This window comes from Myotis nattereri (genome assembly GCF_964212035.1).
Source record: "Myotis nattereri genome assembly, chromosome: 5".
NCBI lineage: Eukaryota > Metazoa > Chordata > Mammalia > Chiroptera > Vespertilionidae > Myotis > Myotis nattereri.
Window position 1 is genome coordinate 32,554,314 of NC_138080.1, and position 21,966 is coordinate 32,576,279.

The following is a 21,966-nucleotide window of genomic DNA, read 5'->3' on the forward strand; positions in this document are numbered from 1 at the left end:
ATGGGGACGGGGCTGCTTTTTGGGGTAATGGGATGTTCTGGAATTAGAGGTGATGGTTATATAACTTAGTGAACATACTAAAAACCACTGAATTATGCACTTTAAATGGATGAACTGTAAGGTGTGTGAATTATTTCTAAATACTGTAAAGATATTACTAAAAAATAAAAAGAAGAATATTCTGGAATGCTTGTTCAGTGACCTCCACCCGGCTCCCCAGCACCAGCACACCCCCTGCCAGCCAAACTCTGGCTGTGGCTCCCAGCTGTGCCCAGTGGCATCCCCTGCCACCCTTTGGGCCTCACCCTGGAGCTCCTCCGGGGAGAAGCCTGCCCTCGCCTGCTGCTGGGCTCCCTGCAGCCGCCTCAGAAGTGCAACCTCGCCTGCCACGTGGCTGAGTGGCTGAGCATTGACTTATGTACCATGAGGTCATGGTTTGATTCCCCGACGGGGTACACGCCCCAGATTGCAGGCTTGGTCCCCAGTAGGGGACATGCAAGAGGCAGCTGATCAATGATTCTCTCATCATTGATGTTTCTCTCTTTCTCTCTCTCTCTCTCAAATCAACAATAATAAAAAAAGAATCCAGGTAGGACTCTTACAATTTCTTTATTACAATTTATTGGTTCTCTGAGCTGTGTCCGGTCCCCTCTCTGCCCCTCCCCATAATCCTGCAAGGGAGGATCCTGCAAAGGAAGGAGCCAGGGTCACCCGTGGAGCATCAGGCCTGTGGGGGGCCCGACCAGCGGCCGATGATCTTCCTGATCCAGGACATGTAGGGGGCCACGGCGGTGGCCACGGGGGGCTTGAAGATGTCAGTGCAGGCTCTGGAGCTGAAGGACAGGATTCCAGCCACCCGGCCTTCGCTGCACACCAGGGGCCCGCCTGAGTCCCCCTGCCAGACCCACAGGACACAGGTTACATTTGTTGTCACTTGGACAAAGCATGATTATTCCTGGGGGTGGGAGGCTGACTGTGTACCCTGGTCCCACATGTCACTACACACATCTTACTCCCCCACCCCAGCTCTTCCTCCCTTCCTCCCTTCCTCCCTTCCTCCCTTCCTCCCTTCCTCCCTTCCTCCCTTCCTCCCTTCCTCCCTTCCTCCCTCCCTCCCTCCCTCCCTCCCTCCCTCCCTCCCTCCCTCCCTTCCTTCCTTCCTTCCTTCCTTCCTTCCTTCCTTCCTTCCTTCCTTCCTGTTCTTTAAACACTCCTTGCTTCTTCTTCCCATCCCAGGACCTTTGCACATGCTATAATTATCTTTGGTGCTAGAGCTCAAAGCACATTCCTGCTGCTCACTGACTATGTGACCGAGGGCAAATTATTAAACTTCTCTGTGCCTCAGTTTTTGTATCTGAGAAATAGTAATGCTAGTACCAATCTCCAGAATTCTCCAGAGAATGGACAGAACTGGGGCCCAGGCCCCCCCTGGCCGAGGCTTCTGCCCTCCCCTCAGGCCAGGCTGCCTCGCCTCCCTGCTGCTGGCCCTCACCTTGCAGGGGGCCTGATCCTTGGGTTTGGCTTCCAGGCAGATCAGGTTGTGGGTGATGCTGCCTTTCCAGAAGCGGCTGTTGTTGCACATCCTGGCGTCCAGCACATGCATGTCCAGCTCCTGCAGCGCTCCCGCCAGCTGCCCGCTCGGTTGGGTCAGCCCCCAGCCTGCCACACTGCACCTTGCTCCTGTTGCCACTGCCTGGCGCCCTCGGGGCAAGCCCAGGGCCCGAACAGTCCTGCTGCGACGCACCTTAGCGTCCAGCTACAGGTGACAGAAAGAGACAGGTGAGTGAGAGACAGTGGGGCAGCGGCAGTGGGAGACGGGACCTGGGTGCAGTTGTCACTCCTCCCGCCAGGCCCCGCACCTGAAGCAGCGCGAGGTCGTTGTCCAGTTTGGGGGCCGGCTTGTACTTGGGGTGCAGGACTGCTGCCTTGACTCGGAAGGTGAGGCCAGAGTCTCTGAGCTTGTGGAGCCCCAGCACCAGCCTCAGCTGTTGGGTCCTGTGGGCGACAGGATCAGGGTACAGGCTGCCATCCTGCAGCCTCCGGGCCCCCCCCCTGCCCCCCCCCCCCATACCCTGAGCCTTGCTTCCAAGGTCCATCTAGGCTGAGTTCAAGGCCAAGGGGTCCTCGATCCTGCCCCTCCCCCTGCTCCCTTACCAGGCCTCTCTCTGCCTGGTCCTTCCCCTGCTCCTTCTCAACTGCCTCCTCTCCACCTTCTCCAGGAAGCTATCCCTGCTGCCACCCCTGCCCCAGACTCCAGTTCATTCCTGACCAGAGGTAGGCGCTGTGTGTCCAAAAATGATGACCTTCAGTGTGACGCTGCCCTCAGAGGGGCTCCAGCCCCATCCAGGGCATACGCTATACCTCAACCACAGTGATTTGTTCTACGGCTGGCACAAGCCCTAGGTAGGCTCATCAGTATCGATCCTCATAACTTTGCCCCAACTATAGAGAAACAAACTTTCCACAGGATCTAAGGGGGCCCATCCTTGCCACCTTGTGAGAACCTTCCTGATTATATGGCCGAGGGACACAACAGAAGAGCTGAGAGGGGCAGGCTCCTGACTAGCTCGTGCAAGCACCTGGATCCAGCTATTCCTGAAGCCTTATGTCCTCCTAGACTTTTCAGTTACACGAGCCAACAGATCCCCTTTGGTTACTTTGACCAGTTTGATCTGGGATCTTTAGTAGCGGCTAGTCCAGAGGTAGGGCAGCTCCAAGATTGATTTATTTGGTGGCTTCCTGGGTTGGTTCTGCCACTCTCACAGACCAGCTTATCCCCATGGCCACAGTGGGAGACACATCCCTGGGTGTCACAAGAGGCCTAACTCTGCCCAGAAGGAAGGTGCTTTGTGGTATCAAGTAAAGCTTCCCTAGGAATCCTGTAGCCTAATGTCACTTATGCATGCCTCATGCCGATGTCACGCACACATGCCATAGCAATCACAGGAGAGGGAAAGGGGACACCCCTATGAGCCTATAATTGGCTTAAATCTGTCAGGACCCACTCCCTAGTGAGAATACGGATGCCTGGGGCGACAGAGGGCTGGGCAGGTCAGGGTCACTCACGGCTGAACCACGCAGTGGGCAGCTGTCAACACCCACCGCGGGTGTACGAGGACTCCCCCACAGAAGTGGGTGCCGGCTTTCTGCAGCGAGACCATGTATGGCCGGGAGTGGGGGGCAGCCTCATGACCACCGATGATGTGGGTCTTAAATGCGACACTTCCTGGGGAGAGGAACAGAGTGCCAGGTTAGGGCTGGGTGTCCCATCCCCACCATGACCCTTCCACCCCAAGCCCAAGAAGCCTGGACCCTAACACAGCCCCCTCTGTTACCCGAGACATTCAGATTGACAGGTAGGGCTGCCCTTGATCCCTCCTCATCCCTCACCCCCACATCCTGGTTACCAGCAGGTGACCATCTGGCATTCACATTCCATCCCTGAGCACCACAGAGCGGCAGCCTATTGCAGCAGCTGGAGGAGCTGTTTAAAGTGGAGAAACTAGCCCTAGCCCATTTGGCTCAGTAGATAGAGCGTCGGCCTGTGGACTGAAGGGTCCTGGGTTTGATTCCCGGTCAGGGCACATGCCCGGGTTACACATGCCCGGGTTGCATATGCCAGGGGGCCGTGCAGGAAGCAGCCAATCAATGATTCTCTCTCATCACTGATGTCTCTATCTCTCTCTCTCCCTCTCCCTTCCTCTCTGAATCAATAAAAATATATTAAAAATAAATAAATAAAGTGGAGAAACTAGACCCTCACATCCCCTCCATGGGATATAAAATGGTGCAGCCACTGTGGATATAACCTGGCAGTTCCTCAAAGGTTAAAAGTGTTACCACCCGACTCAGAAACTCCCCTCCAAGAGAAATGACAACATATATCCACACAAATCTTGTTCATACACGTTCACGGCAGTGGGGCGCACACATTGCGAAAAAGTGGGAACAGTCCAAATCTCCAGCATCAGGTGATGAATAACAATGGAGTGAAGCCCTGACACTCAGTACACATGGACCTTGAACACATGATGCTCAGTGAGAGCCGCCAGACACTAAAGGCCACACAGTGTGATTCCATTTATGTCCAGAACAGGCAAATTCACAGAGATCAGAAGGGGGTTGGTTAATGGATGCCAGGGGCTGTGAGAGGGAATGGGGAGTGGTTGCTAATGGGGATGGGGCTGCATTTTGGGGTGATGGGAACGTTCTGGAACTAGATAGAGGTGCTGGTTGCAAAACACTCCGAATGCACTAAAAACACTTGAATTATATCATTTAAAAGGGTGAATTGTATGACATGTGACTGATATCTCAATAAAGATGTTATAGGCTGGCTGGTGTGGCTCAGCAGTTGAGCGTTGACCCAGGAACCAGGAGGTCAGGGCTCAGTTCCTGGCCAGGGCACACGCCCGTGTTGTGGGCTCGATCCCCAGTAGGGGGAGTGCAGGCGGCAGCCCATCAATGATGATTCTCTCTCATCATTGTTTCTATCTCTCTATCCCTTCCCCTTCCTCGCTCTAAAAATCAATAAAAACATATTTTAAAAACAAACAAAAGAAAAATGTTATAAAAATTGTTTTAAAATCAATCATGATTTTATTTTTTTTGTTTTTATTGATTTCAGAGAGGAAGGGAGAGGGAGAGAGAGATAGAAACATCAATGATGAGAGAGAATCATTGATCGGTTGCCTTCTGCACGCCCCCTACTGAGGATTGAGCCCACAACCTGGGCATGTGCCCTTGGCTGGAATCGAACCTGGGACTCTTTAGTCGCAGGCCGACGCTCTATCCACTTGAGGCAAACCAGCTAGGGCCAATCATTAATTTTAAAAGGTTGATAAAAAGTTTTAAAGTGGCCTGGCTGGTGTGGCTTAGTGGATGAGCGTCAACCTATGATCCAGGAGGTCATGGTTCAATTCCTGGTCAGGGCACATGCTTGGGTGGTGGGCTCGATCCCCAGTGTGGGGTGTGCAGGAGGCAGCCAATCAATGATTCTCTGTCATCATAGATGCTTCTATCTCTCTTTCCCTCTCTCTTCCTCTCTAAAATCAATAAAAAATATATTTTTAAAAGTTTTAAAATGTAAATCAGATCAAAATCTTCCTATGATTCCCCTTCATGCTTTAAACATCCAAACTCCGCATGACTCACAAGAGCCATATCAGCGAGTCCTGCCTCCTTCCCACACCTCATCACTCCACTGCAGCCACACCACCCCCGCGGCTCCTCCAGTGCGCTGCCTTCATTCCCGCCTCAGGCTCCTTGCACACGCTGCTCTGGCAGCCTTTCCTCCAGACATTCCCAACTCTGGCTTCCTCCCTGGGTATCTGCTCGAACGCCATCTCCTCAGAGACCCCTGCGCCCCAACTTCCTTAATATAACCCTCGTCCCCTTCCTCTGCTCTGTTCTCTCCCTAGCACTCAGCGCTTCCTGACAGTGTGTCGCACACAGACTTGCTCATTGACTGTCTACCCTACTAGTCTGTTGTGTTTACAAAAGGCCTGAACAGTATGTGCTCGGCAAATACTGATGGATGAATGACAAAATAGATAATGGATGATGGATGGCTGACAACTGATGAATGGATGAATGGTAAATGGATGATGGATAAATGGGTGATAGATGAATGGATGGCTGATGGCTGAATGATGGATGGCTGATAAATGAATGGAAGGAAGGAAGGGAGAAAGAGAGAGAAAGGATGATGGGTGGAGGGATGATGGATGGCAGGAAGGAAGAATGAGAGAAAGAATGATGGAGAGCCCTGGCTGGTGTTGCTAAGTGGGTAGAGCACCCAGTTGGGGTGCATGTGTGGGACACAACCAATCCATGTGTTTCTCTCACATCGATGTTCCCTTCCTCCCTCTCTTTCTATTTCTTCTTCTTCCAACAGTCCCTTTAGCATTTCTTGAAGTGCTGGTTTGGTGGTAATGAGAAAAAAAAAAGATGGATGGATGTGTAATAGAAGGAAGGGAGAGGGAGAAAAGATGAAGGGGGAGGGAGAAAAGAGGAAGGAAGAAAGTGAGAAAGAATGATGGATGGATGGAAGGAAGGGAGAGAGAGAAATGATGATGGGTGGGTGATTGAACACGTATCCCACTGGGTCCCCAGTTCAACACAGTCCTCCAGCCCCGCTAGAATTCTGCGATGCCCATCTCCCACCGCCTTTTATCTTAAGCTCCCGGGCATCGAGTCCTGGCCAAACATATATGGTTTGGCGAGGCAGCTAGCAGGGGCTCAAATTCCAGCTTTGTCCTTCCAACCAGGCGATGCTGGGCAGGTCGCCTCACTCACTAGGTTGTAGTTTCTTGCTTTGCAACCCAGTATGTATATCAGGACCCTGCCTGTCGGGTGCTGCCAGGAAGCAAAAAGTCTGCATCTGCCCCACCTTCTGTGGTGCTCTGTGAATCCAGCTCCAGGGTGAGATGTGAGGAGCACAGGATATTTTCAGAGTCCCAGAGTCTCCCCATAAAACAACTACAAGAGGAAATTAATGATTTTACTCTGGGGACATCTGGGGACTGTCAGCTTCACCAAGTGATCTAGACAATGGCACCAGGAAGCAGGCGCGAACCCTCTGTGATTCCTGCAGAAAATGCACAACCTGAACCCATCCTCAGGGGCACAGCAGGCAGACCCACAGGCATCACAAATACCAGCATCACAAGACCCAGGGGGAAACGAAGAAACTGCTCGTAGTGGAGGAGGAGGAGGTCGGGTGGTTTGTTTCCATGAGGAACGCGTATAGGGACTTTTGAGTCAGGTCTGTAGATGAGCTAATATGAATGCACGGTGTTGAGAATCCTGCCATAATTGTGCAGAGAACATCCTTGCTCACAGAAAACACCCCATGGCATTTAAGAGTGAGAGGCCATGCACCTGAAACTTACTCTCTATTGGTTCATAACAATAACACATATATTTATTTTTTATACACACACCCGGAGGCGGCTGATAAGGCAACTGCGGCAATAGGTTTACAATTGAGAAATCTAGGAGGAGGAGATGGGAGTTACCTGTAGGATTCTAGTGACTTTTCTGTAAGATCAAAGTTAAGTCCAAATGAAAAAATCTGAAAGTGTCCTGATGTGACCTGACTTTTCTACCTCAGGGCCCCGGCTCAGCCTTGCCTCCTTTTTGGAGTGGCCGACCTCTCTTCCATCAGTCACCTTCTGGGGACAACGGACTTGTTTCCAATCTGTTGTGATGCCCACCCATGAACACCCGGCGCCCAAACCTTCAGGCATTTCCCCCCTTGCTCAGCTCCCACTCACCTGCCCAAAGGACCCCTGGGGCCAGCAGCAGCAGCAGAGATAAGGAGGCCTCCATGGCGCTGGGGAACTCAGCCTTGGGTGCTGCCTGGGCCCCCAGCACCTCCCACCCCACCCACCCCTTCCTATAGGGGAGGTCGCATTCACAGCTTCACTCTCCACAGCACACACCCCACCCCAGCTAGTTGCTTTTCACCCAGAAGCATTTCAGAAAAGTCTCTCTGAAGAGAAAAACCACACTACACATCACGCCTGAAAAATTAACAAAAGTTCCCCCTCATCATCTAATATCCCATCATGTTCAACCCCCAACTCACACCTCTGTGTGTGTGGTTTTAAGGTGGTTGTTTTCTTGGCCCCCTGTTTCTTATCATGACGAAATACATATATAACATAGAATGTACCATCTTAACCATTTTTAAATATACAGCTCAGGGGCACTAAGCTCATTCATGTCGTGTAGCCACTCAACGCCACCATCCATCTTCAGCACTTTCTCATCTTCCCAAACTGACAGTCTGTCCCCATTAAACACTAAACCTCCCCGTGCCCCCACCCCCGGTCTCTGGCACCCACTTATCCACTTTCTGTCTCTACAGATCTGACTCCGCTAGGGACCACGTATGAGTGCAGTTGCACAGTGTTTGTTCTTCTGTGTCTGGCTTACTTCTCTGAGCACAATGTCCTCAAGGTTCATCCATGTTGTAACACATAGCAGCGTTTCCTTCCTTTGTAAGGCTGAATCACTCCATTGTATGGATGGACCGCATCTTGTTTATCCCTTCATCGTTCTGTGGACACTTGGGCTGTTTCCAAACTTTGGTTATTCTGGATACAGATGATAGGAACACTCGTGTGCTATGAGCACTTGGGGGATGACCACAAATCTGAGGGTCCTAGTCAGGCTCACCTGCATGGAGTGCTATATTGAGCAGTGATGTCTGTTCTGGGCCAGGCAGGGCCGGGGCAGTTATGAAGGCTCGCAGGGGCTTCAGTCCTCCCTCCCTCCCAGCCTACTCCTCAGCCCTCCCTATCCATGTGACCCAAATTGGCCAATCAGATTGCTCCATTCCCCCTCTTTTGGTTCAGGGCAGAATGTTCTAAGCCAGCAGTTCTCAACCTGTGGGTCGCGACCCCTTTGGGGGTCGAACGACCCTTTCACAGGGGTCGCCTAAGACCATTGGAAAACACATATATAATTACATACTGTTTTTGTGATTAATCACTATGCTTTAATTATGTTCAATTTGTAACAATGAAATTGGGGGTCACCACAACATGAGGAACTGTATTAAAGGGAGGTGGCATTAGGAAGGTTGAGAACCACTGTTCTAAGCAGTCTCATTGAGGGCCATGGTGTAGGTTTCTTCTACTGGAACTTTCCAGAAACAGGCCTCACTCTCTGCTGGACTTGGAGCTGGAAGGATGTCAGACTGGGGGGGGGGGGGACGGGGGGGGGCGGGGGGAGCCCAAAGTGAGAGGAGGCCCACACAGAGAATGCGGAGTTTGGGGATGTTGGTTTCCGCCTGCAGCTGTAACAGATTAAGGAATTACCTCACATTCAGTGCCTAAAACCACACAAATTTATTCTCTTAGTTCTGGAAGCTAGAAGTAGTAAGTGGGCCTCACTGGGCTAAACCCCGGTGTAGGCAGGAACCTCAGGGAAGAACTGTTTCCTGCCTTTCCCCAGAGCAGACTCTGTGATTAGGGAATGGACATCTCTGGGGCTGTTATCCTGCTGACCACAGGTGAGGGAGACAGAGAGAAACATCGATTGGTTGTCTCCTGCATGAGCCCTGACCTGGGCCCAGGCTGGGGAGGAGCCTGCAACCAAGGTGTGTGCCCTTGACTAGAATGGAACCTGGGACCCTTCAGTCCAAGGCCAAAGCTCTATCCACTGAGCCAAACCAGCTAGGGCTCAACTCTAATTATTAACTCCACTAGAGGCCCGGTGCATGAAATTCATGCACAGGTAGGGTACCTAGGCCTGGCCGGCAATCAGGGCTGATCGGAGTCTTCCGGATGCCGGCCAGGGCCTCCCTTCGTTCCACACCACCCCCAGGTAGTCAGCGCATGTCATAGCGAGTGATTGGTCTCCCGGTTGAACTCCCGTGGGGACAATTTGCATATTAGACTTTTATATATATATATATAGATTATGCAGCTTAGAACACTGAAGTTCTGCATGTCAAAGCCACCTGTCCTTGGCTTGGTCAGTAAAGATGATTCAAAACTGGAGGCCTCAGATATTTTAGTCACATCTGTGTGTGCAAAAGCTCTGTTGGCAGTCGTGTGGAGTACAGTCTATGGAGGAAAAGGGGACAGACTGTGGCGGTTTTATTTATTTTTAAAAAACCCTCATCCAAGGACATGCTTTTATGATTTTAGAAAGAGAGGAAGGGACAGAGAAAGAGAGAGAGAGACATTGATAGGAGAAACAAGGATCGGTTGCCTCCAGCTGGGGATTGAACTTGAAACCTGGGTATGTGCCCTGACTGGGAATCAAACTGCGACCTTTTGGTGTATGGAACGATGCTCCAACCAACAGATCCACACTGGCCGGGGCAGATTGTGGCGGTTTTATTTATTTATTTAAAAACATTCTGATTTCAGAGAGGAAGGAAGAGGGGGGCAATAGAAACATCAATGATGAGAATCATTGATTGGCTGCCTCCTGCATGGCCCCCCTCCACCCGCGCTCCCCTCCTCCCCCCCCCCCCCCCCCCCGGGGGACTGAGCCCACAACCCAGGCATGTGTCCTGTTTTTGCTCTGACCGGCAATTGATCCATGACCTCTTGGTTCGTAGGTTGACACTCAACCACTGAGCCACGGTGACTGGGCTTGCGGCGGTTTTAGAACATGGCCACCGACATGCTCCCATCAAGAGGTAGGGTCTGTGTCCCCCCTCCTAGAATCTGGGTGGGTTTGTGCCTTTTTCGACCAATTGTGTGCAGCTGAAGCGGCGTGGTGTGACCTCCAAGGCTGCTCAGAAACGACCTTGCTCCTGGGACCGTCATCTTGGAGCCTGTGCCGCCATGCTGAGAGGAAGCCCTGGTGGTGGGTGTGGGGGCATGTGCGGGCCACTCAGTCCCTCTGAGCCTGGGCTTGAAGTTGCCCCAGCCCAGGCGCCCAACCTGAGTTAAGATGCCTCCAGAAGACCCCAGGTCCCAGGATTTAAGTCACCTAGACATGGTGACGAGGTGACAAGCTGCCAGATTCCTGACCCACAGAAGCGGAGTATACAGTGGCAGTGGCTCTATGTCACTGAGTTCAGGTGGTTTGTTCTGTAGCACTGGGAGTGTGGAGACAGGGAAAGGAGAGAAGCTGAACCAACAAGCCAGAGGGTGGCAGTGGGTGCTGGCATGACCCTAAGACAGAGGTTGACAAAATGTTCTATAAATGGCCAAACTAAGTACTTTTGGCTTTTTGGGACATTATTCAGTACTGAAGCTGCAGCTCATAAACAGCCAGACCCAGGTAAAGTGGGTGTGGCTAGTTTGGCTAAGGGTCCTGGTTTGCTAATATAAGGCTTTCTGGTGCAGGCTAGTGGCTCCTGGGCCCCAGGAGGCCCTTCCCTTTCACTGCCATTCTGGAGGCTGCCACCAACTTGCCGGGCTCACAGGAAACAGCCCGAGAGTAGCTCACACTGTGGGTGACATCTTCCCCCTCACCACCCGCGAGGTGCAGAGGCTGACTCAGCTTCCCCCGCAGGAAATGCCTCCAACTTAAAAGAGGAACTGAAGAGAGGCTGTACATCCCCAGGCCTGAGCAGCAGGAGGTGCCTGCAAGCTAAAAACACAGGCTGTTGTCCTGGCCTTGGTGCCTGCAGAGGGTCATACATGTGGGGGTCCAAGAGTATTCATGGGTGCTCTGCGGGCTGCCTCACCTGTAATGCACAGTGGGGCTCAGAGGCCCCTAGACAAGGCCCAGGGAGGAGGAAGGGTGTGGTTGCCATGGGGGTGGGGGAACTCTGCTCAAATCCAGTTGAGTACTCTGGTGAGTGGGTGTGTTCGTCAGAGTAGAGGAGCCTCACTGGCCCTGTGCTGCCCACCAGTTGAGTTTAAGGAAAGCAAGAAATTAAAACAACTGGGTGAAACTTTGCACATTTTAATGTAGGAAAATCATTCATGTTAACAAACAAACAAAATTGTGAGGGCCAACTATAAAAGCTGTGCTTGTGGCACTGGGGCTGTGGTGCATTCATGGAGCAGGAAGCAGACCAAGTGCGTAGGCTCTACGGGGTCTGCCAGGGCCCAGGTGCACCTGTCCGCCACCTGCATGGGGGTCAGACAGGCTCCAGCCACAGTAACCAGTCAGGCCAGGGCTCACCGGGCCTTTGTTCTGATGTCACCATCGGACCCTGGCTCCAGCTTGCTCCAGGCTTTTCAGTTACACAGAAATAAAGTCAGAGGCTTGGGTGACACTGGGTGCAGCGTCTGCAGGCAGTAGGGTGGAGCCACCTGAGGGCTGGAGGTGGCAGGTTGTTTCCAGCCTAGGGCTCAGGACCTTGGGCCCACATCCTCAGCCTCAGGAGTGCACCCAGGTGCTAGGCCTGCCCCTGGGCTCCATGCACTTAGGTGCCGCAGGCATCAGGCCCGGCCACTGTACCCTGTAGTCCTTGGGGAGGCCAAGGAAAGGTTGGTCTCTGGGCTTCTCATAAAGTTGTTTTATTTAGATTCCAAACAAACCAAAGCCGAGAGAAGAGGTGACAAGTTAATCTGTCCACTCATGAGCTGGGAGCCCCAAGTCTCTGGCTCCAGTAGACAGGGCTGGAGTCCGGGCCCTCAGGCCACCTTTGCCCCAAGGCCCACCAGGTGCCCAGCACTAACGGGGCCCCTCCTCTGAAGCAGAGGAAAACCCAGAACAAACATGGGAGAAGGAAAGCGAGACCAAGGAGACAAGGCAAGAGCGGAGCCACCTCCCTGAGGTAGTCTCGGCGTCAGGAGGTGCCCGAGAGCCCACAGAGTCTGGGCCTGGTGAGGTAAAATCTGTAAGTTTATTCGGCGCGGGACATGGTGTCAGGACTCCTCGTTGCCAGAGTCATCCTCATCGTCCCCAAAGCAGCTGTCAGCTTCAGCCTCGGCATCTTCGTAATAGTCATCGTAGAAGAGGTCCGAGCCCTCATCGGGCGCCGGGGCCTTGGTCTTCACGCAGTACTCAGCCAGCGTGGTGGGCACCTTTACACCATCCCGCTCCGCGTCCACCTTGGTCCCCAAGACCTGCTTCCTGGGGGAGAGACAGGCAGGGAGTCAGGCGAGCTATGGCCTTGTCAGGATCCATAGCCAGATGCCCTTGGAGGAAAGGAGGTGACCAGGCAGCTTTGTGGAGTGTGACTCGTGCACTAAGCCCCGGGGAGGGGCCTGACCGAGGCCAAGCCACAGGGGACACTGCAGCAGGGACCAAGGATCCTGGAAGATTGCTACACTAGGTTTAAAAGGTTGCCACGAAAGTGTACACTTAACCCAGCTGACAAAATATCAAGGGGGTTAGTCCTCCAGGGCCACAGCTGAGGACTTCAACCAGCTGAGGAGCCTAGGAGGCAGGCAGAGGGAGGAAAAGTGGATGGTGGGGACAGCACCCTGGGAGAGAGAGAAAGGATGGGACGAGCTCACCCTGGAAAGTGTGGACTCAGCACTGCACTGCTCACGAGGCAGCAGGCGAGGTTTGGGAAATGCTCCTGTTTACAGTGAAAGGGAGGACAAATGAGGTGACACCGGGTAGTAACATTCCATGGGACATACACCTGACCGTCAACACCCCAGCCCCAGCACCAAGTACATCTGAAACTGGAACCTCGCAGGACCAATCCACAGATGCTAAAACCTCTAAGCCCACCAGGGGCTCTGCCTGGTCACGCTGACAGAACATGTGGGAACGCAGATGGGGGTGAGCACACAGGCAGAAAGCAGCCATCACAGCTACCCACGTGGGCACATGTGAGCTGGCCCACAGGGAGTCTGGAGGGATAAAAATAGTCTGGATTTTATTTCGGCACCATGTGGGAGGTGGCGGGGAAGAACTGGCAAAGGAGCGGGCCACGTGGGCAGGATACTCTGAAGGTGCCACCCAGCACTCACCCTGAGACCCTGAGGGTTGTGCACAAGTATCAAATGAGGCTGGCAGAGCAGGTGCTTGCCAAGCACCTCCTAGGATGGCTGGTGGGGGACTAGTGCTGCTATGTCCATCACAGTTCATCAGCTCCCAGACTGGAAACTATGACTGCCCAGCATCAAGGACAGCTTTCCCGGGACCACAGGGGGATACAGAGAAGGGTGCACCCTGTTGCTCATGGGTCCCCTGGGGGCTGTGTGTGTCAAAGTGGTTTAGAAAATTGTTACATACACCACTACAGAACAACCAGCAAAAACAGGCCAGACTAAAAGAAGCCAGCAGAATTTAGTAAGGGAAAAGAAAACAGAAGTTGATAGAGAGGGGCACCACAGGACAGGTAGAAGACCTGACACTGCAAGGCCACCAATGCCATGTGCGCGCGTACATCTGCTCACAGGTGCACACACATGTGGGTAAGACGGGACTAGTCAAACTGCAGGATGAGGTGAAACGGAGAACTGAGGGCTGTTTAGAGACAAAAAATGGTTGGTTTCTTAGGAAGGGAAAAGCAAGTTATGACAAGTAAACACATGGACAGCCTCAAAGATCAGGCCCCAGGAAGCTACTAAAGGCTGTTTCCTACTTTCTAGGTAAGAGCAGGGGCTGCTGGGGTAGAGTGGGAGGAAAGTTCAGGGGGTGGAGCTGGATCTGCACCTCAGCAAGGAGATTATCATGTTGACTATCAAAACTCACCAAACTGACTCCAAAAAGGATGAGCTCCACTGGACATGACATCTCAACAAACCTGACTAAAAAGTTGGTTACAAAGTGTCCTATACAGCGTGGTCCCATTTTTTGGATAAACATCTGGAAGGATACACCCAGACATGAACCATTAGGTATTAGGATCATGGGGTTTTTGCTTCTATTTGTACATAAATGTTTTTGCCTTCGTTATTTGATTTGTCCATAGCTTTATTAACACGAACTGTACCCATGTAATGTGTCAGCAGTGAGCTCTGACACACATGTGCCTCCTGAAAGCACCCCACAAATGAGATCACAAATGTACCCATCACCCCAGACGCCCCTATGCCTCTTTTATTTTTTAACATATATTTTTATTGGTTTCAGAAAGTAAGGGAGGGGGAGAGAGAGAAATATCAATGATGAGAATCACTGATGGGCAGCCTCCTGCACGCCCCCCACTGGGGATCAAGCCTGCAACCTGAGCATGTGCCCTTGACCAGAATAGAACCCAGGACCCTTCAGTCCGCAGGCTGACGCTCTGTAGGGAGGGGCTATAGAGTCAAGTCTCAGACTCACCTGTGGCAGAGCCACATACAAGTCCCAGCTTGGAGGGCAGAGCCCTCTTAGCACAATTAAGCTTGACCTTATAGTCCTCCCTTGTTCCTAGGTAGCTAATGGGCTGTGGGAAGTGCAGCAAGTGCTGCCAAAACAAGGCTTGAGTAACAAAATAGATTTTGAAACTCGCAAGAACATTGTAAACATGCTGACAACTCCCCTTGTTTTGCTTTGTGTGATCTGACTATAAAATAAAGCTTCACTTACAAGCTGTCACTGTTTTCTCATCTAGGTAGTGATCCTACCTAGCCCCAGCTGTATTCTCTTGTCTATTTTCTTTAAACCTTCACCACCCCTCCTCAGGTTCACCCCTGGCTGTACTGGATGTGGTTCAATGCTCTATCCACTGAGCTAAACAAGCCAGAGCCCCTATGCCTTTTTAAAATATATATTATTGATTTCAGAGAGGAAGGGAGAGGGAGATAGAAACATCAATGATGAGAATCACTGATTGGCTGCCTCCTGCACACCCCCCACTGGGAACTGAGCCTGCAACCCGGGCACATGCCCTTGACTGGAATCGAACCTGAGACCCTTCAGTCTGCAGGCCAATGATCTATCCACTGAGCCAAACCGGTTATGGCCCCTATGCCTCTTAAAGCCCATATCCCCGATGGCCACAGATGCACTTCCTAGGATTCCTGTCCAGGAGTGTGCTCCCTTGTTTGCCTGGCTTCCTTCACGAAGCTTAACACCTGGAGATGTGTCCACATGGCTGGTGAACAGGCCATAGCTTGCTCATCCTTCACCGTGGATGTACATTTGGGTTGTTGTTTGTTTTTGGCGAGTTGGTGCTGTTTTGAACATTGCATGGATGCTGGTGCAGAATGTGCCTGTTTCTCTTGGGTAAGTACTTAAGCCTGGAATGACTGGGCCATAAGGCAGGGGTGTGTTTAACTTCTTATTTGCTTTTCTAATTAAAAGGTAAATGAGCCCTATCTGGTTTGGCTCAGTGGATAGAGCGTCAGCCTGTAGAGTGAAGGGTCCCAGGTTGGATTCCAGTCAAGGGCACATGCCCGGGTTGCAGACTCGAACCCCAGTAGGGGGCATGCAGAAGGCAGCCAATCAGTGATTCTCTCTCATCATTGATGTTTCTATCTCTCTCTCCCTTCCTCTCTGAAATCAATAAAAACATAAATAAATAAAAAATAAAAGGTAAATGACAAACTGAAAGGTATTTAGAAAAAAGCTAATAAAGGGCCGTTTGTCATGAAACAAATCAGTAAACTCCATGATAAAAAGTGACAATGGACAATGGACACAAGAGCTCACAGAATTCGACAAACAGAAGAGGCAAAAGAATGGGTCACACAGCTTGGACAGAAAGCCAGTGGACTGCACACCCAGAGCCCCAAACAAGGTTCAGCCCCCGATCTGGCACCCGCACTGCTGAGAATCCACCATATGGAGTCTGGAAGATGTTTGCCTGCTCATTTGTGAGGGAAGAGCACTGGGAACAACTACAAGAATAAGAGGCTAATTCTCGCAAATCCTTAAGTTAGAACCACGAAAAAATTATCTTTTCAGAAAAGAAGGCTATTTTCTAAATATGCTGATACCATATGTTTTTTCTGCCTTTAAATAATGATTCCAAGTTTCAAAATTACAAACTTAAGTGATGTTCGCAACAGCAAATTATTAAGTGGGAAAGATAAAACATTACACAAAGCACAATCTCAGTAACATGAAGAATGACCATATGAAAAACTGATGAGGAACAGAAACAAGCAGTGGAAGGACACGTGTATGCCTGGATGTGGGTCATGAAGCACCTAAAAGCGGACAGGCAAGCCATACCCCCACCATTTGCTGGACACACTTACCACAGGCCCCCATTGTCAGAGATGCTGCCCTGGAGAGAGGGGGGCAAGGGGTAAAGGGAACACTGGGAGGACCTCTGGAGCTCGCTGCTGGACACCTGGGTATCTATTTCTGTGCTGCACTATTATGCCTGTGTGTGTGATACACCCATATCCCAACATGCACACACACACAGTATGTCTACTTACTACATTACATACATGGACTTGTATGAAAGATATTTGAAATTGCAGAAAACACCCAATTTTCTTTTAAAAAGGAGGAGGAGGAGGAGGAGGAGAAGAGGAAGAAAGAGAGAGAGAGAGAGAGAGAGGGAGGGAGAGAGGGGAGACAGGAGGAAAGAACCAATGGGTTGGGCTTGAATCTGGTTGGATCTTTTCCACTGTCCAGTGGCCTAGGTTTCCCCATTGGTGACTCCTGCCCTGTGGACAGATGTGAGAAGCCAGGTTATCTGGGAGCCCTTCCTTACCGGATGATGTCTGTGTACTCCCGGTCCTTGCCTTTGCTCTCTTTCCACTTCCTGTACATCACAGAGGCGTCCACGTTAGCTGGGGAAAAGGTGTTTGGTTCGTTGAGGAGGGAGATGACGCTCAGGAGGATGGTCCTGGGGGAGGGAGCACAAAGTCAGTGGGTACAGGGTGTGAGGGGTGTTCACTGGCTGCACTACACATCCTGGAAGCCAGGTCCGACGTTGTAGCAGGAGCCACAGGCTGAGCACAGCCCCCTGGTGGCTGCTATTTATTGGAGAACACGCTAAATGCCAGCTTTGCAGCCTCTGAGGCCTGAATGTCACTTGGGGAGTTTTTGGACACACCATAAAGCCAATACCCACTCAGAGATCCCCTTGTACCTCCCTATCCCAAAAGCAACATCTGTCTAGACTTCTCAGCGGGCCTTCCCTGACTACTCCTGCCCTTTGCTGCATGCCCAGCTCTCTGGACAAGATAGGTGTGGGCAGTCAAGCCCAGGAGCACCTTCCTTCCACTTGAAACACGCCTCTTCCATGCCCTAGTGCCCTGCCTGGCAAAAGGGTCCCTCTGAGCTACCATCTCTTACTATGGCCTGGGCAGGACTAAGGATATGCAGGCAAAGAGGTGGGGTGCCAGGCCTGGGGACTTGGCTAGGCTCGGTGGAGGATGAGAAAGGAGGGGAGACCTCAGGGTAAGGCAGAGGGAAGATCCTATGGGCAGAAAGATATGAACACAGGATTCCCATTTGATGGGGCAGTGTGTGTCAGGAAATGAGGGGAGAGGCCAGCAGAGATGGCCCCGGACCCCCAGGGCCCCAGCACGCTTGCAGAAGACCAGTTTCAATAGATGCCAAAGCACTGCAAGGAGCTGTGACCCCAAGGATGACACAGGTGTGTCTCCCCATGTCTGGAGCAAAGAAGTCAGAAATGCTGGGGGTCGGGGGGGCACGTCTACCTGCTGACCAGCCTCACCTGACATTTTGGGTGGGGTTCCACCGCTCCGAGGGCAGCTCACCGCTCTGGGGGTCATCGACTGGGGGGTGGAGAATGGAGATGCACACGTCCCCTGTCTGTGCAGGGACAGGAGGGAGGGATCAGTGCCCATACCAGCATGTCAGGCCACACAGTGCCCCTCCCCTGCCCGCCCCCATTGCAGAGAGGCTGGGAGGGGTAAGTGGGGAGAGGCAGGCTCACCTCATAGATGTTGGGGTGCCACATCTTGGTCAGGAACCGAAAGGCTGGTGGGGAGTAAGGGTAGTCGATGGGAAACTTGAGGCGTGCCTGGGGGGTGGGCAGAGAGCAGGAGGACTCAACAAGGGCTGGCCCTGTTGTCCCATCAGTGCCGAGTATGGGTGCAGGCTGGACAGGACAGGATACCTCTTGAGGACTCCGTCCATAAACACACGAACAAGGACATCAGGCTGGGATGGACACCCCTCTACAGAAGGGCCACTCAGCTGGGACGGGCACTTGTGCGCAGAAGGAATCCTGCACATGCCGCACAAACCCCTAACAGATCTGGGGTCAGGTGCACAATAGGTTGCCATGGGCTTTTTGGGGGTCACCTGAGCTGATCCTGGTAACCATCCTGCTACTGGGGAGTGTGGGCACTTGCCCAAAGAGCAGCTCCAGGCCCATCTGGCCCAGGCCTGTAGGAGGGTCAGGAGGCTGGGCCCCAAGGTGGGCTCACACCAGCAAACAGCTCCACAGACCAGCAGGGGCCTAGGCCTTGGCCCTGGGAGCTGTGCGCCTCAGTACAGTGCTGGACTCCCTGCCTCAGTGCCCAGGTTGTGGGGAGGATTAAAATAGATGTGTGTTCACTTGGCAGGTCTTCCCGACACCTCTGTGGCCTGGGCCCTGTGGGAGATGAGTCAGTGCTGGGTGGACACACTCTGCCCACAGGTGTCCATCTTGGGAGATCAAGAGGCAGACAGGAAGGTCACGTGGGAGACGGGGAGGGCCACCTGACCGATTGGGTGACAGAGCTACATAGTTTCAGTAGGTGAGGAAGCTTCTTTTGCTTGCTTAAGCCCCAAGTCGCAGGTTTCGGGACATCTGGCCCAGGATCCTGGCAGTGCCTCAGGCTCTCAGGGGCGAAGAGCAGGCTAGGGGCCACAGAGGAACAGGGCATCTCTGCTGGGTGGGGGCCATTTGGGTCAAGTCCTTCTGCTCTCGGCTACATGATGAGGCCACTAGCTGTGGCGGCAGAACAAGTGACGCCCTGAGAAATGGCTGAGGCCTCCTCAGTGGAGGGGGGGGGGGGGGGACAGGCCTTCCCTGCACCAAGCACCCATCAGGTCTCATCATGCCTTGTTTACCCCTGAGAATGAAAGCACCTTCCCCAAGGGCACACAGCAAGTGAAGTAGGAGGGGCTCCAGAACCTGGTTTCTCTGGCACCCTTTAGCACACTATACTGCCCGGGGCCTGTCTCATAAAGGAGAATTAGGGGCAGCTGGGTTGGGCCTCGAAAAGGTGCTGGAGGAAGTGGTTGGGAAGTGACGGTGGCCCATGGGCATTTCCACATCTCCTGCGGAAGAGGGTTAAACCCACTCCCTACCTGACCACATGGAGACCGGAATGGGAGGACTGGGTGGGTGGCAGAACCACCCTAGACTCCATACTGGCTTCCTTAGACCCTATGGCAGATGTGATCAAAGTCTGGCAGGCTCCCTCCACAATCCATTCTTTTCTAGGAAAATGAGATTATCCCCAGAAAAACCTGGGAGGCTCTCCTCACAATCCCTGCAACCACTGAGGAAGCCATAGCCAGCCATCACATCCTTTACCGCTCTACGCAATCTTAGTCCTGGCCTGGCTTTGCCTAAGGGTGGGATCCTGGTTCTGAAGGAGCCCTTATCCTCGCAGCCTGCTGCTCTCCAAGCAGACAAAGGCGGCTAGGGAGGGGGCTGGGTAAACCTTTCAGCAATCAGCCCCAAATCTGCTCCCTGCCTGGGGCAGTCTGACTCCAAATTCACAACTCAGACCAGGGCTGTACACACTCCTCCCCTCATCCACCCCAGCAGGCCAGGCGGCTCCCTCACAGACAACTGAGCAGGTGAGACCAAAACATTAGTCAAAAGTGCAAACAGAGACATCTGTCTGGGCAGCACTGCCCCTCCCTCCCCACCCCCCAGCCTGGCCTGGCTGTGGTTTCTGCTCCCCACCCAGGCCTCCCAGCCAGGCAAAACCTGGCAGGTCCTAGTCATGCTCTTGGCAGGCTGTGATGGGGTGTGTTCCTAAGCTCTATTCTCATTTCTCACCTCTCCCACAGGGAGACGCCTTGCCTCATCCCTCTGGCTCAAAAAGTCAAGGCCTGCTACCTGAAAGGGGTCCTTCCTAGGCCACATCTGGACTAAGATCCTGAGGACGAGAAAGCTGCCCGAGTCCTTTGTCACACCAGTCCCAGGGAAAGCACCTACTTCCCTTTCCTGATCCCAACAACAACAACAACAGGGAACTGCTTGGAATTAAACCACAGAAGAAACGGCCCAGAGTGAGATTCTGGCCATCTGCTTAGTGGAACCTGAGCAAGGCCAGCTGGGGTGAGAGGAGCCGGAGCTTCGGCGAGGGTCCTGGAGGCCCACGGGGCTCCCCCCGGAGTGTGGCTCCCAGGACAGGGGAGGCAGGAGTGACACCTCCGCCCCAACCTTCCCGAGAGAACAGGTTTTGTAAAGCTCCGGATAAAGCTGCGAGGGCTTGGCCCGCTGCTATCGGCAAGGGTGGCTGCTTTCCAAGCAGGTCCGGCTGCCAAACCCATCCAGGCCTTTGTTAGCATCTGAGCAAGTGGCGGAGCCAGACCCCTACCCCCACACCGCCGGCCACCCTCCCTCCCTGCTGCCCTCCCCGAGGCCGGTGCTCCCCAACAATAGTGCTTGCTGGTTCTGGGGAGGCCTTTGTCTGTTCCGGGCAGGGGGCTGGGAAAGGGGCTGAAGGCTGGGTTCGCCAGGGAGGGGCCGGGGAAGGGGGCACCAGGGGCTGAGACCTCCCAGGAGGGAAGTAAACAAGAACCCGCCCAAACAAAACAGCGCCCCGAGCCTCCACTCGGGGGGGGGGTCTGAGTTTAAGTTCTCGGGGACTCCTGGGCCTGGGAAGGGGTGACTGAGGAACCCCGAGTGACAGCGGAGAGCCTGGGCAAAGGGAGAGGGGGATCACCATGCGAGAAGGGTCGGGGCATCCGAATGGGCTGCGGGCTCACCTTAAAGTAGCCGCCCTCGTAGTAGGTGTTGGGGGGGCCGAAAATGGCCACCTCCCAGTTGTACAGGTCGCCCTCGTCCACCAGGGTCACCCGGAAGCCCTCCACCGGCTCCTCCTGCAGCCCCTTGAGCTCGAGCAACAGCGCCTTCTGTGAGCTGGGTACCAGCGGCCGGGCCATGGCGGCGGCGGCGGAGGAGGAGCCCGGGAGCGGGGGCGCGATGGGTGGCGAGGCCGCCGCGGGGGCGCGGGCCGGGTCGGGCCGCGCGCCGGCCGGGGGGGCGCCGCCGGGGCCGCCGCCGCCTTCCTCCTCTACGCCGCCGCCGCCGCCGCCGCCGCCCGCGACCCCCGAGCGCTCCACTCGCTCTGGCGCCGCCGCCTGCCCGGCGCTCCCCTCGGCTCGGCCCGCGCGCCCCGCCCCGGGCTGCGCCTGCGCGCCGCCACCGGGTTCCGACTGCGCCTGCGTGCCGCGGCCCGGCCCCGACTACACCTGCGTTCCTCCGCGGGGCACGCCGGGAAGTGGAGTCCCCCTCCCTCGGGCCGCCGGGCGCGCGCCGAGCGCGACAGCCGGGAGGGAGGGGGCCGAGCGCCCCAGTGCCTTGGTGCTTCCGACCTGTGGGAGGCTGCTGCAGCCCCCCGCTCGGCGAGCACCCCTGACGCCTGTCCGCAGAGAGGAGGGCAGACTGGGCTGCGCCGCCGCGGCCCCGCACGCCGTGCTTTTGGGGTCATTTTTTGTGACGTCCCCGGCGCGGGGCGGGGCCGGGGCGGGGAATTGGGAGCAGGGGCGGGGAAT

General features: G+C 53.9%; 2 protein-coding genes across 4 annotated transcripts; both read right to left on the bottom strand.

Moving 5' to 3' along the window:
* Positions 1–593: 593 nt before the first annotated feature.
* GZMM (granzyme M) lies at positions 594–7,369 on the bottom strand. The gene is made up of 5 exons (XM_081090693.1): positions 7,278–7,369; positions 3,067–3,226; positions 1,860–1,995; positions 1,493–1,756; positions 594–895 (listed from the first exon to the last, which is right to left on the bottom strand). The coding sequence occupies exons 1-5, from the start codon at positions 7,330–7,332 to the stop codon at positions 722–724; spliced, it is 789 nt and encodes a 262-aa protein (XP_080946819.1). The 5' UTR covers positions 7,333–7,369; the 3' UTR covers positions 594–721.
* Positions 7,370–11,366: 3,997 nt separating this feature from the next.
* Positions 11,367–21,501, bottom strand: CDC34 (cell division cycle 34, ubiquitin conjugating enzyme). 3 transcript variants are annotated; one of them, XM_081091617.1, is made up of 5 exons: positions 21,178–21,501; positions 18,176–18,262; positions 17,954–18,051; positions 16,982–17,116; positions 11,367–12,501 (listed from the first exon to the last, which is right to left on the bottom strand). In XM_081091617.1, the coding sequence occupies exons 1-5, from the start codon at positions 21,352–21,354 to the stop codon at positions 12,294–12,296; spliced, it is 705 nt and encodes a 234-aa protein (XP_080947743.1). In that variant the 5' UTR covers positions 21,355–21,501; the 3' UTR covers positions 11,367–12,293. The 3 variants fall into 3 exon arrangements, with proteins under 3 accessions (XP_080947743.1, XP_080947744.1, XP_080947742.1); XM_081091618.1 differs by having other exon boundaries at positions 11,367–12,497; positions 21,178–21,413; XM_081091616.1 differs by having other exon boundaries at positions 18,176–18,340; positions 21,178–21,400.
* Between the last annotated feature and the right edge of the window lie 465 nt (positions 21,502–21,966).